General features: G+C 37.1%; 1 protein-coding gene across 1 annotated transcript; it reads left to right on the top strand.

Moving 5' to 3' along the window:
• The first annotated feature begins 1,543 nt into the window (after positions 1–1,543).
• LOC149261561 (pentatricopeptide repeat-containing protein At2g13600-like) lies at positions 1,544–3,145 on the top strand. Its single transcript, XM_089369694.1, has one exon. The coding sequence runs from the start codon at positions 1,544–1,546 to the stop codon at positions 3,143–3,145; it is 1,602 nt and encodes a 533-aa protein (XP_089225820.1).
• Positions 3,146–14,304: the final 11,159 nt, after the last annotated feature.

Below are 14,304 nucleotides of genomic sequence, written 5' to 3'. Positions count from 1 at the left end.
AGTTTTTAAAATATGGTCTTGAATGTATAAATAAATTTAGTATTTTTTAATCTTTTGGACATTTGATTATTTCTATGGCCAAAATTAACTATTCTTAGAGATCTTTACAAGATTTTTTTTTTTTTTTATAAGTAAAAATCATTAAGTATTCCAAAAAATCTTTACATAATTTTTAGTAAAAACCCAAAAATTCGCATTTCCAGAAAATTCTTACCAAATTTTAGATAAAAATAATCAAAATAACAAAAACAAAAAAACTTCCTACCACATTTCTTTTGATGCAGGGAAAATTTCTGATGGGAAGAACGGAGACATTGTAGTCGATCGATACCACCGCTACAAATTACAAATTAAAATGATAAGAAAACTTGAAGCATTGAATTTTGAATTTGTCATTATGCATTGTTTTATTTTTTAAAAGTAGCTGCTTGAATAATTTTATTCGTAATCTGCAGCATGTGTTAGAAATTGTAATTACTCTCGCATGTGGAGTTGGCTAAACATAGAGAGTCTGTTAACTAAGTGATTGAATATTTGAGTGTTGACTCAATTCAATTTAAGTGATAGACAACTTTTAGTGTGTGGTTGCATGTCAACATATTTTAGGCAAGTGGCTAGTTGAAAAAGGATAAATACCCTTCACTAGGGTCATTGTAAGAATCAAGTTTTCGTGTGATCAATAGAAGAGCCGCAGCTCATATATTTTATGTGTGAATTCATGCCTTATCTCCTCCGCCTTTCCAACAAATTAGTATCAGAACCTAAAAAGAAATTGCGATCTAAAAAAATTGAGATCTAAAAACCCTACAACCTCATCCTACAGAGCTTTATTGTCTAACTGATTAAGCCGAGAATAAAAAATAAAAATAAAAAACCGTTGTGGAGTGATACGCTATAGCTTTTGAACAGAGTGAAAGTCGCGGCCTCAATGCATCAAGCCGAACGTTAAAAGCCTTTTTATTGAAGCGAAATTGTTTTCGTCACCGCCTCCGCCTCCGACTCCGCTTCCGCTAGCCGTGGCTGCCGCTGCTTTGAATCGAATCAAAATAAAAAAGAATTGGAGAGGTTGGGCATACAACAAAAAGGCCAAACTCAACCGGTAAACAACTCTATGGGCAATTATGAAAGGGAGTAGACTAACAAGGCGAAGGAATTGCCCAGTTTCCGTCGCCGCCCGGAAAAACGTCCCGCTCCGACCGTCGGCAATTCCTCCACCCTTTGCGAGCTCCACCACCTTTCCGCATTAAAGTCCTGATTTGATCGGAGCTGGTCTGACAGAATTCGCGCCGCGGAGAGTTAATGCGTGTTTCAATTCGAAATTTTGCAAACCGCGGGCTGCTCCCCTAACCATTCGGAGAAGCGCAGAGAATGTACCTACGCGTTCAGCATTGGTGCAATGAAGGCAACACCTTTACCATTCAGAGAGGCATGGAGAGTATGCAACACCCAGGGAGGAAAACTGCAAGCGGCGTTTTGGATTCTGTAGGAGGAGGGCGTTGGAGTGGTGTGGTGTACGTACAACCGGGTGTTGTAGGAGTGTGTTATGGAGAAAGCATGGGAAGAAGCCAAATTCATCCAAGCCCACATGATCCGAACCGGATTCAATGCAGATACAGTTTTAGCAACTAAGCTTTTGGGACTGTATTCCAAGTGCGGGAATTTGGTGGAAGCTCGCCAAGTGTTCGATGGAATGTTTGAACCGAATGTAGCCTCATGGACTGCTATGATCGGTGCTTACTCTGGGTATGGATATGGTGAGAAGGCGTTGAAGTTGTTTTATGAGATGCAATGTAAGGGTGTTCCAGCAGACGGATACACGTTTTCCACTGTTCTCGCTGCCTGTGCAAACTCGCAAAGTCTTGGAGACGGCAAGGAGATCCATGAAGAAATAGTTAGGAATGGGTTCCATACTAATGTTTTTGTGGTAAGTGCACTTGTAAACATGTATGCTAAATGTGGACAGATAGGGGATGCACGAAAGGTATTTGATGAAATGCCTGAACGAAATTTGGTCTCATGGAATGCGATTGTTGTAGGGTATGCACAGAATGGGTTTGTTGATGAGGCTCTGAAGCTCTTCTCGGAAATGCCAGAAAGAAACATGGTTTCATGGACAACAGTGATTGCCGGATGTGTGCAGAATGGACTCATTAATGAATCCTGGGAACTGTTTGAAAAAATGCCTGAACGAAATGTGATCTCATGGACGATGATGATTTTAGGATATGCCCAAAATGGGGAAATTGAGGAGGCGCTGAAGCTGTTTTGGAAAATGCCTCATCGGAATACGGTTTCTTGGACGGCAATGATTACTGCTTCCGCTAAGCATGGCCATGCAGAGGATGCCCTTAAATTGTTTGGCCATATGCAGCAAACTGGCATTCGGCTTAATCAATTTACTTTTGCCAGTGTTCTCTCTGCTTGTGCAAATATGGGATCTTTGAAACATGGCAAAGAGATCCATGAGAGCATAATTAGAAGCGGGTTGCATTCCGATGTTGTTGTTGGGAGTGCCCTTGTAGACATGTATGTCAAATGTAGGAGCATACAGGAAGCACGCACAGTGTTTGACAATTTGCCTGAACAAAATGTCGTTTCCTGGAATACAATGATTGCAGGATATGCGAAGTATGGGTATGTCGATGAAGCTGCGAATCTCTTTGTGAAAATCCCTGTTCGGGATGTGGTTTCATGGAATGCAATGATTGCTGGATATATACAAAATGGGTATCTTGATGAAGCAGTGAAGCTGTTTCAAGGAATGCCAGAACGAGATATTGTCTCGTGGAATACAATGGTTGCAGGTTATGTACAGAGTGGGCATTTCTATGAGGCATTGACACTTTTTCAGGAACTAAAATCGACTGATATGAAGCCAGACTTGGACACATTTGCCGGTGTGCTTCCATCATGTGGCAATTTGGTAGCTTTAGGACATGGCAAGTTGGTCCACAATTGTATAGTTAAAAATGGATTTCAATCTGATCATGATGATTTTTTGGGTAGTGCCCTGGTAGACATGTATTCCAAATGTGGTACTATAAAGGATGCACGTCGATTTTTTGATAGAATGCCTAGGCGTGATGTGGTTATGCCAAGTGCTCTAATGGTTGTGCTAAGCCTACTATTGTTCCCCTTTTTGTAATTTATCTTAATCCTTGAGTGATGAAAAACTAAAATATGGTTTCATCTTTTCTGAAATATCCTAATCTTTTTGCAGACGATAGATATTGGTAAAATTATAATTTCTATATATTAGAGGATCATGTTATTAACTTATTAGCATATTCAAATTGGACTGTTATGTTCAATTCTGTTCTAATAGAATAATTTTCTTTTGGATATTGTTCTATATAATATTTTCTGTCTCTAATTTTTTGAAAAATATCATTTCTTTTTCTAGATCTATCTTGAAATTGATTGTGCCACTACAAACATATTGCAGTAGGAAGAAGTTTCTTAGCTTTTCCTAGATCGAAATGATTTTATCTTTCATATAAGGACCTGTTTTGGGTGCATTGATTAGAAGGTTAATAAGTTCTGTAAATCATGTGAATCAACACACCATCCATGTGGACAAAACTCACATTTTCAAAGCCATTAGATGTTATTCACCATTTCTGATGCCTCAAATAAAACTGGAAGAGGAAAAGAGACAATACAAACAGAGTATAGCATTTGTCACCATTCCTAGATCAGGAACAGCTTCTGCCTTGAGGATTGAGCTTATACTCAAGACCATATCGGAGAAAAACTATAGAAAAAACCTCTGGATTCCTGCAAAGCAAATCATCCTTTTGAATTTGTAGATAATTTCAAGGAATGTTGCCAGTGGGAAAAACATCATAATGGATGAAGACTATTGCTGACTGTTGCCAGTGGGAATGTTGCTGACTGAAGTATATTACTTAAGCAGTACTCCATCTGATTATAATTTATTACCATGATACAAGCTTGTTTGTTGACCAAATCTTTGTTTGAAATATTTAGATCACACATTGATCATTAAGTCTTAAACATAAGGTCTTCATTACCTATAACACTTACATTTTTGGCTCTTTAATCTTTTGTAAGGCACTATTTAGTTTATGGTCCAGCGTGATGTCTTATTAAAATACAATTGCTTTCAAGTCCACAATAGGGTCTTTAAGCCACCATTATTCCTCTACTTAATTATTGTCTTATTTACCAATAATCAAACTTATTTCATGGTTATTCCAAACATAAAAAGGAAGATACCAAAATGGAGTGGAGCTGAACATCAAAAGTTTGGAAATATAACAGATTGCTAGCAAGAAATTCACTGCAATGGATTTCATTATATTCAATTTATTACAAAATGCTAGAACTGTTTCCTCAAGACCGTGGAAACTACCACAGTATTGAATAATACTTCCCTTGTGCTTCCAGAGCATCATTTCATGTAATGATGCTTATACAAAAGGTAAATTAATCTATCACAACTTTATCACTTGCTGTACAACTGGAAGTTGGAAAACCATGGACTAGATAAAATACAAGCCTTCAACCATGACCATCACTTCCATGATGCGTTTTACAACAAAAAATATTTGTATAGATAAACATTGTGTGCTTGGAAAAAGACCACATTGTGTGCTTGGATGAGAATTGCATGCTTGGAAAAATACCACATTGTGTGCTTGGCTGAGAATTTATGTCTTCCACATTGAGGTTGAATGCATGGACAATCCTGGTTGGAAGCAGAACTGTAGAACAACCTAAAAAAAAGAGCATCCACGTTAAAATTTTGAAAATTAATCAACACCATCATTATCCTAGCAGACCATAAACTATATGTGACCAGGAACATCAACACGCATATATACATGAGCACACAAGATCAAAATAAACACTTTCACCGAACACACAACTAAAAGATAACAACCGACGTTGATTTGGGCAATAGGACAGTTAACACTTTATCACAAGCATAAAAGGAAATAACATCGTTCCTAAAAGAAAAGATTCCTTTGACAACATGAACAGATGCAATCTAATGAATGTTAGCCGTGTTTTTTTAGGGTGACCATTTGCTAAGCAGGACTAGACTTGAATGAAAGGGCTTTCTACAATGTATGTTTACATCACAACTCTACTAGTAGTCTGTCCTCAAAGATTCTCGGTGCTACCATAATATATGTGAAATTTATAGCAGGCAATCATTATGCTCACATTCCACTACCCGTGGCAAAAGAGATGTGTTAGAACAAAGAAAATGCAATGAAATCTTCAATACCAACACAAACACCAAGAGCACTAGTGAAAGTGATCCGGTCCGGCCTCATCCCTGCCCTCAACATTCGGAGAAAATAACCAAGTGCCTTCTCCCCATCCCCAGTGTTTGCATATCCTGCAATGATTGAATTCCAAGAAACCAAGTCCTTCTCAGGCATTTCGTCAAACATTTGGCAAGAAAACTCAATTGCACCCTGTTTAACATATCCTGTAATCATGGTATTCCATGAAATAGCATTCCGCTCATACATTTTGTTAAACACTTGGCGCACATCATTGACACTTCCACATTTAGCATACATGTTGATGAGATTGTTTTCTACAAATACATTTGGCTCTAACCCACTTTTTATCATATGGGTATGGATCCACTTACCCTCTGCCAAGGCTTTTGTGTCAACACATCCCTACAAGAGACTGGCATAGGTGACATACCCTACCTGAAGGTCCCCACAATACAAAAGCTTCATGGCCTCCTTTCTCAGCCTCACCCAAGCGCCCAGAACGGCCAAGAAGGTCAATCATGCAGGCATAGTGGTCTGTTTTTGGGGATGATACAATGATCTCGAGTCATAGATTCAAAGTATAAACATTCAATGTTCTAGACCATATTTGGTCATATTTATTAACAAATTTTGCCTAAATCCAGTTAGAAATTGTTGGAATTGCAGCTTTCAGCTGATGAATCCGCACAGTTCCAATGTTTTAGGGGTTTTTCATGGAGCCAAATCTATTTATGCATTCAAAAAGAAAACCTACAATTTCACGAACAATTGTATAGCCGGATTCCAGTGATGATTTCCAGAAATAGTCAGACAGAACTTGTAGACTAGAGTGATTGTTAGGTAGCTAAACCCAACATGAGCATTGGGCAAAACATTGAAGAGCCTCTACACCTATGCCATCCTCCAATAACATGTTGGTATTATAAATCCAGATTTGTCCTAGGCGTGAGGCTAGCAAAAGCACCTCCATTGTGAGGTGAGACATCCCAAACCTCTCTACCATAGCCATAATCAAACTCACCTTGCTCATATAAGGGTGGCTTAAGCTACCTTGATTTGTGATTAATCCCAATAAAGCATTTCATTCTCCCATGAAAAAGGATTTTGTCAACAGAAAGAGAATGCAATTGGGAAGGATAAAGATGCAGAAAATCAAGGAAAGAAAAATGATCAATCTGGAGAACAAGAGGGGACTGATGACTCAAAGATGCAGAAAGCTGAGTGAATGCCTTCAACTCTCACTAGATTTTTACATGGCAGCCAACTTTAGAAGGGCTCTACAGCCTTGCTGTAATCACAATTTTGTAGTCCATACTCCAGAATGCTATTTGTTGTGGCCACTTATATACAGGTCCTTGTTTCATGCAATGAAATTTAATGTTTTATATTTCAAAATCTTTGGCTCAAGGTCATGATTTTGGAAGTGTTTTTTTTATTATTTATCAATCAAACAGTCAAGTACTCCTAAATCTTACATATGTATCCAAGATCTCCGGGTATTTCTGCTTATTTTGTTTATTACAGATTCATTACTTCAAGAGTTTGCATATTTCTCAGTGCTTTTGTAGGATTCTTTGGATCGTGTTAATGTATTATGTTTAATTTATAATGTCCTTTGAGATCTACTTGGTGCATATTGAAAAATGAGTTTAATCAGAATTTCAGCCATATATTTTATCAAGGGTGTGTTTTCTAGATCTCATTTCTGAGTAACCAGTCCTGAGCATAGGCTTCATAGGTTTATTGAATCTTGTTGTGTTCAATAGCTTCATTTTACACAGGTTGATAATTAAACTTGTCAAGATAAATTATTCTATAACAAGTTTACATACATTTTAGAAATTTTCAGGGAGCTTAATGGAGTTTAGTCAAAGTTATTCTGAACAACCTCCTTAATTGATCTCTGTTTGAAACAAAGCAAAACTATGTATGTCTCTTTCCCTGCCATTTGGACTTCCTTATTCATATGGTTGTTAGGCCCCTATACTACTAGTGTAACCCCTTATTGTTATTAGTACAACCCCCTTATTATATTGTTGTATCCATGTAGTCCCCTTATTGTTACTATTGTGCCCCATAGAAGCCCACTATTGTTATTATTATGCCCTTACATTATTATTGTTATGTCGGCTCTGATTATATTATGACCCCTTAGACTCCTGGATATAGAAAAGAGGTATTTTCATTTGTATCATCGAATAATTGTTCATTTGTTTAATGTAAAGGAGGTTGCCCCCTCGAAGAGGCTAAATTCTAAGGCGTTCAACTATCTTTTCTATCTTTTTGTGAGCTGGTTTCATAACATTTGGTATCGGAGCCTTGAATTCTAGGGTTTCACTGCTCCAAACAGGTCATTGTGGCATTTGCGCTATAACTTTTTTCTGAGATGTTTCAAACGCTAAAAAAAAACCCATTTGGGTTGAAATCGTTATGAACCTCAGGTTCAAATTTCAGAGCTTTTCATTTTCAGAGATATGATCTGAGGAAGTTTGCCTTTTTGCAAACTCCCAAATTTCACTCCAAACAAGTGATCTGGGGAAATCATCATAACTTTTGTTTCGAGCATCAGATTAAAATTTCGTAAGAAGTTACAGAAAGAGGACGGAATGTAGTTTCCTGTGTCTATTTTTCAGATACTAAGGTTAAAAAAGTGACACGTGGCACTTCATACAAGTTCTCTCTTCTGAAAAGGTCTATAATCAGGTCATCTTGGGAGATTATGCATAACTCTGCCTTGGAGAATCTAAATTCGATCAGACTGGTGGCATTGGAAAGAGGAAACAGAGGCCTACTGTAGGTCACAATTTCAGAACTGGATGATCCAAAATTACAGAGATACATCAGATTCAATTTCGAGCTCCTATAAAGTGAAAAAAGGTGTGTAGTTTTTTTTTTTAAATTTTGCATAAGCTTGGTTTGAAAAATTAGTTTTAAGGAATTCAAAGGGCATATTAAAGCATTATTATTGGTAATTGATGCCCCGAGGAAAGAAGATGCAAACACCTAGTAAGCAACCTGAAATCTCTAGCATGACTCATGAATAAGAGGAAGAAATGCAACATGATATATCAAAATTACGAGACCAAGTGCAACAAATGCCACTCATTCAAACGTTGCAGAATGTCCCATTTCAAACAATATTGCCAGAACTTGAAGAGGAAGGAAAAATCATATTGGAACCTGGAGCAGTCATAGAAACAAGAACCTGACAGCTAGGAAATCGATCAATTTCAGAGTATCTCATCAACTGGAAGAACTTACCCGCTGAAGATTCCACATGGGAGGACAAAATTTTTATACAGAAGCATCAAAAGCTACTCAAGCATTGAGGATGACACTTTTTGAAGGAGAGGGGCATGTTAGGCCCCTATACTACTAGTGTAACCTCTTATTGTTATTAGTACAACCCCCTTATTATATTGTTGTACCCATGTAGTCCCCATATTGTTACTATTGTGCCCCATAGAAGCCCACTATTGTTATTATTATGCCCTTACATTATTATTGTTATGTCGGCTCTGATTATATTATGACCCCTTAGACTCCTATATATAGAAAGGAGGTATTTTCATTTGTATCATCGAAGAATTGTTCATTTGTGTAATGTAAAGGAGGTTGTCCCCTCGAAGAGGCTGAATTCTAAGGTGTTCAGCTATCTTTTCTATCTTTTTGATCGAAGATCCACCATATTCCTAAAATCAAGAAAAAGCGAGATGAGGAAGTTTGATGGCAAGGATCCAGTAAATTGGATACTACAGATGGAGAAATATTTTGATCTACATGGTGTACCACTGTTACACAAGGTATGTATTGCATATAATTATTTAGAACCGAATCAATTTTTATGGTATAAAGGGCTTTGTTCTCGTAAACCACTTGTCACGTGGTCAATTTTCATGGAGGAAATGATAGCAAATTATGAGGATACAAAGAGAAACTCCTTCTTTAACCAATTGATAAATCTCAAACAATAAAGGGTTACACTACTAGTATAGGGGCTTAACAATGGTTCAGTCCATGAAATCAACCTGAATTATTCAAGAACTCCAGTGGTTGCTGGGAGCTTTACATTAGACATATTTTGTGTTCATTTTGCATTGTCTATTGCAATATGTCAATGGTAGAATCTTACACATTCTTTCTTCATTTATGTTGAACTTCTTACATTACAAGCTTTCAAAAGATTGTTCTTTTCTGTTATGATTCAACATGTTTCTCACAAAATCTAAATCACTTGTGGCCTAAACTAGTGTAAAGGCATTTGTTTACTATCAACATTATCCAAAATACTCAATGCTAACAAGAACAGGTTTGGTGTGAAGCTTGAGTAGCTAGTAGCTAACTATTATTGGTGTGTCCTGAAATTTTTATATAGAACAGCTTGTTGGTAACTCTAACCTCTTTCTCATATACACAAATGCCATTGCATGGTAGGGTGCAAAATTCGGTTCTGCTATGATTTTTGAGTGTTAATAACTCATACCTCTTTCTCAGATACCCAGATGTCATTACATGGTGGTATAAAAGTCTGTTTTGATGTGAGTATATAATTAAATTTAGATACACATTCACCAGTGTTTTTGTCTCCTTTGTTAGTATGTAGAGATTTGTAAGTGTATTGAATTTAACAACTATGATTAGTATAAATTTATACTGATTCATTATCATCCCTTCACAGGGATATGCAAATGCAACAACAATGTTAGATTTTTATTTTTTTACAAATTATCATCTCTTCACAGGATATGCCAAATTCCAATACAATAACAATGTTAGATATACTCACTTAAGAGTGTTTTTCTATCCAGACATCAAAAGCTCATCATCTTACTAGGGGGATTTTAACCTGAGTGGGGAGGATAATGTCAGTTCTGCCCAACCACCTAAGATAACTCCAATTAACTCATCCCTGATACAAATTATTCCAAAACAAACAATTTACCCATTAAATCCTAATATCCCTAATACTATTTTTAAGGACAAATTCTGATATATACGTATTCTTGATATTTCAAAGTTATAAACAAATTTCTTACCTACTATTGATATTCGGAATTGTTGATTATTCATTTTACTTCCCAAAAAAATTTAACAAATGGCATAATCCCTGTATTCAGATAAAAACAGAAGCTGTAAAATAATACTATTTGTTACAGAGGCAGAGTGAAAATGAAATCTAAGACTACTGTAATATTCTGAATCGTTTTGGCCATTGTAACCCTCTCATCCACTATACACAACTATACACAACCATTGGTGTTGAGACTGATACACAACCATTGTTTTTGGCCCATCGGAAGGTTGATGTGTTAATTCCCTATTGAAATCCGATCAGCTATCTGGCGTTAGTTAATTCGTATGAGAGTTGAAATTTGTAAGTCATGTGGATTCAACTGAATGCTGATATGTTTTTGGGGTTTCACCTTTTGGTTGAGTCCCAACATCTTTTTGGTGATGCAACCCTTTTTGTTAAATGCTAATCATCAGAGATCTGCAATTCGTTTGCACCAGTAGTACTCAAACCTCACCATTTTTTGCCCAACGTCGATGAAACTTTTAGGAATATCACTGAAATATTCTTTCAAGGGTTTATGGAATGGTGTTGAAGTGTTGAGAATTTGCTAATTTTGCACTTTTCCACCAAATGCCGATAAGCAGGGTAAAGCACACTGAGAGAATATTTTTCAAAAGCACTGAAATGGATGAAAATTGAACCTTTGAATGCTCTTGATGCACTGGACCTGTCATTAATGGTGGATTTAATGTTTTGAGCTGCATTTAAGCTTGAAGATTCAGAGAATCTGATCGTAATGACTAGATACCTAGATTCAACCATTGCTATTTAAATCCACACTCAAACCTTCAAATTACTCACTCTGCCCTATGTTTGAATGATTAACGTTGTTACCTTTGTGCCCTGAGATGTCTGAGTTGCACAAATTACCAGCCACAGGAGGTAAAATTCTTGGTTGTTCATTGATTTTCTTGTCATCTTATCATTGGTAAGTAGTTAATTATTTTTAATTCCACCAATGCTGGGTGATTATAGATTCTGTCAAGATGTTTAGAATATCCCCCCATCCCATTTTGTTAATGCGAAGATAGTGAGTTGTAGGTTATAATATTGAGTATTTTGTTCCAGGAAAATGCTGTCAAGGAGGGCTTCCATTTTGGAATCCCTGAAAAGGCTAAATGGGAAGGGAAAGAAACCATCGTAGGCATATGATCCAACATGGGTGGGAGAGGCCTAGGTAGGGCTATCAAGGAATGTCAAGTCAGTGATCAAGTTTCCTCCGAGGAAAATGTTCGCATAGGTATTGTCATATAAGGACACTGAGCTAAGCATAGGGACAAAGGTCCTCTTTTTTTTTCCAGAAGAAAAACCAACATCTTTTATTAAAAATAAAAGAGGTTACAATCCCTTGAATCTATAACGCTCAGAAAGAGCTCAGAAAACCTCCAATCCGATAGCCGGGAAAGAAACCTGAAAATGCCCAAAACAAGTCTAGAAGGACCATACCACTGAAAAACAGATAGACAAAGTCTGCTTGCGATCTTTAATAATCTGGTTTAGCGACGTGAGTAGTGCAGGAAAAATGCAGAACCTGGTGTATCTCTGTGAGATGTGAAAAATGCAGAATTCGCAGTATCCGTGAGCTCTGTCTGGTTGCAAGTTCTGAAGGCATGCGATGGGGGCTCCGCGCATGGTTGAGGCCTCAGTTTGAATTTCGGCAACCAGATGCAGACGCCCGTGGTGCGACGTGACCCGAATCATCCAAACGGGAGGATCTATCAGACAGATACCAATCGAAGTTAATGCGGAAGGTTGAAGGGTGGTGGAGGAATGTGGAGTTGGCGAAAGTGGTGGAGGGTGGCAGAGGAATGCGGAGTTGGTGAAATTGGTGGAGGGTGGCGGAGGGAATTCCCGATTGCCGGAGCCGGAAGTTTTTCTAGGTGGCACCAGAAACCAGGCAATTCCTCCACCTAGTTAGACTACTCCATTATGAAAGTCTTTATTTTATTGTTGGTCATATTTTTTGAAGGTAACGTGGGCCAGACTCAAAATCTGTTTACATAATCCAAAGTCAAGGAGTCACGTGGGTTTTTTATTGAAAAGTTTTTTAATTAAAAAATATTTTTATTGTAAGGAGCCATAAACGATTTGATAAAAGGGCACGAAAATTTGTGGAGTCACAGTGAGAGTTGACTCAAGAAATTTTGTTGGAGTCACGTGGTAAAGCTTTTCATATAGTGTTCAAGGACTTTATATAATGCGAAGAGAAAGTGGAAAGTTGAGCATAAAGGTTTGTAAAGAGTGGAAAGTTTAGTATAAAGGTTTATAAAATAATTTTTTGGGATTTTTTAAAGTTTTTTTTGGAAGAGATTTATGAAATTTTTTTTTTTTTTTTGAAGAGAATAAAAAAAAGGAAAAAGGGCTTTTATTGACAAGAGAATTTAGGGCTATGTAAAAGTCTGTTTATTTGTAAAAAAAAATTGAATTTTTGTCAAGCATCACAGTGCTTTGGGTGCAGATTTTGCCTTACGGGAGTTCATATTAAAAATCATGTTTTCTTTCAGGGGTGATATGAAAGATAACCTCATACAATTAGGAAAGAAACTATAAGACGGAGGAATGACAACAGTATAGCCCATATAATTAGGAAAGAAACTATAAGACGGAGGAATGACAACAGTCATGGGTCGCAAAGCGCGACTGAAGAAGACTAATAAACGAATCGAAAAGAAGAGGAAAAGATTATTGTCATGGTTAGAGAGGTTCAAGCTGTAGCCGAGGAACTAAAAAGTCTAGGAGAAGGCAGAAAAGAAAGTGAGGGTGATTGGTGGAGATTTTATTTGCTACCACCTCTGTTGTTTACAGGTAAATATTTTGATCATTGGCTTATCAAAATGCTGACTTTTCTTAGAGCTAAAGAGTTAATTGAGTACGGGTCTAATAACCCATATGATGAAGTATGCGATGCTTTAGCATTGAATTTTATAAAATAGGCATTGGACGAGAAGTGTTTGTGCAAGGTAGCAAAAGCTACAACTTCCAAGGAAGGATGGAAGTTCTTGGAAGTAGAGTTTCCTGCAAGGGGGAGTGACATGCAACATCAGGTTATGTCACAAGCAAAGAAGTCAGCTGCAGATTTGAGATTATATGAGCAAGACTCTAAGAGGAAAACAGAGCTTGGAGAACTCCACTCAAAAGTGGATGATGGTTATAAATACCACAAAATTGAAACATATTATGTAAGCATGCACATGGATGAAGAAGATGCAAAAATATTGCAGAGAGAGAAGCAACAACCTCTATATGTGAAGCAGAGCAAGAGCATATAAATGCTCAAGGAATCCATTGTAACATGGATGATGCAGATGATTGTGAATCCCACTGTGATGAGACACATGTGGATGATGACTGTAAAGTGAGATGTGAATTGGTGAATCCAGTCGCAACTGATGGATTTGGTGAAGTTGAAATTGTCAATGAGCACATGCATGCTCGGATATCCCACCATAGTGTGGATGAACATTATATTGATGATATGTGTGGTTTCTTTTTTGCAACAAGGATTGATTATGGCAATATGGTAAGTGCAATGTTTGGTGAAACATTGAAGGGTGAAGCTGCCACTGTAGCAGCAAAATATGAAGCAGTTGGAACTTCTCATGAAGCAGTATGTCATCTAGCAGTAATTGATGATCAAGAAAAAAATAAAGTGATTGAATAGTTTTTTATGAGAATATCCACTGACCACATAATAGTGTAAGATAGTTTCAGTGAAGTTGAAAAGAAAGCAGAGAAGGAAGAGGAAGAGCAGGAAGCTCTCACTGAAGAGCATAATAAAGATGTTTTTAACATTGTTTTGAATACACAGGTGTTCAAAATAGCATGGGAAAAGAAGTTGAAGGCGAGGTTGTTAATAAATTTGACGCAAATTTGAAGCTCATTGAAGAATGGATTCAGAAACCAATAAAACAAATTGATGCAAGTGTTAAAGTAGCAACTGGTATAAAAGAAGTGAATGAAATGGTGAAT

The sequence above is a fragment of the Pinus tabuliformis genome, chromosome 6, assembly GCF_031772625.1.
Source record: "Pinus tabuliformis cultivar Carrire ecotype Pingquan chromosome 6, CPIR1, whole genome shotgun sequence".
NCBI classification, from domain to species: domain Eukaryota; kingdom Viridiplantae; phylum Streptophyta; class Pinopsida; order Pinales; family Pinaceae; genus Pinus; species Pinus tabuliformis.
The sequence above is the reverse complement of the archived record's forward strand: the minus strand, read 5'-3'. Positions and strand labels throughout refer to the sequence as shown.

Bases quoted from the DNA above. Each gene is read 5' to 3' on its own strand.
- LOC149261561 (XM_089369694.1), top strand. From the start codon at position 1,544: ATGGAGAAAGCATGGGAAGAAGCCAAATTCATCCAAGCCCACATGATC.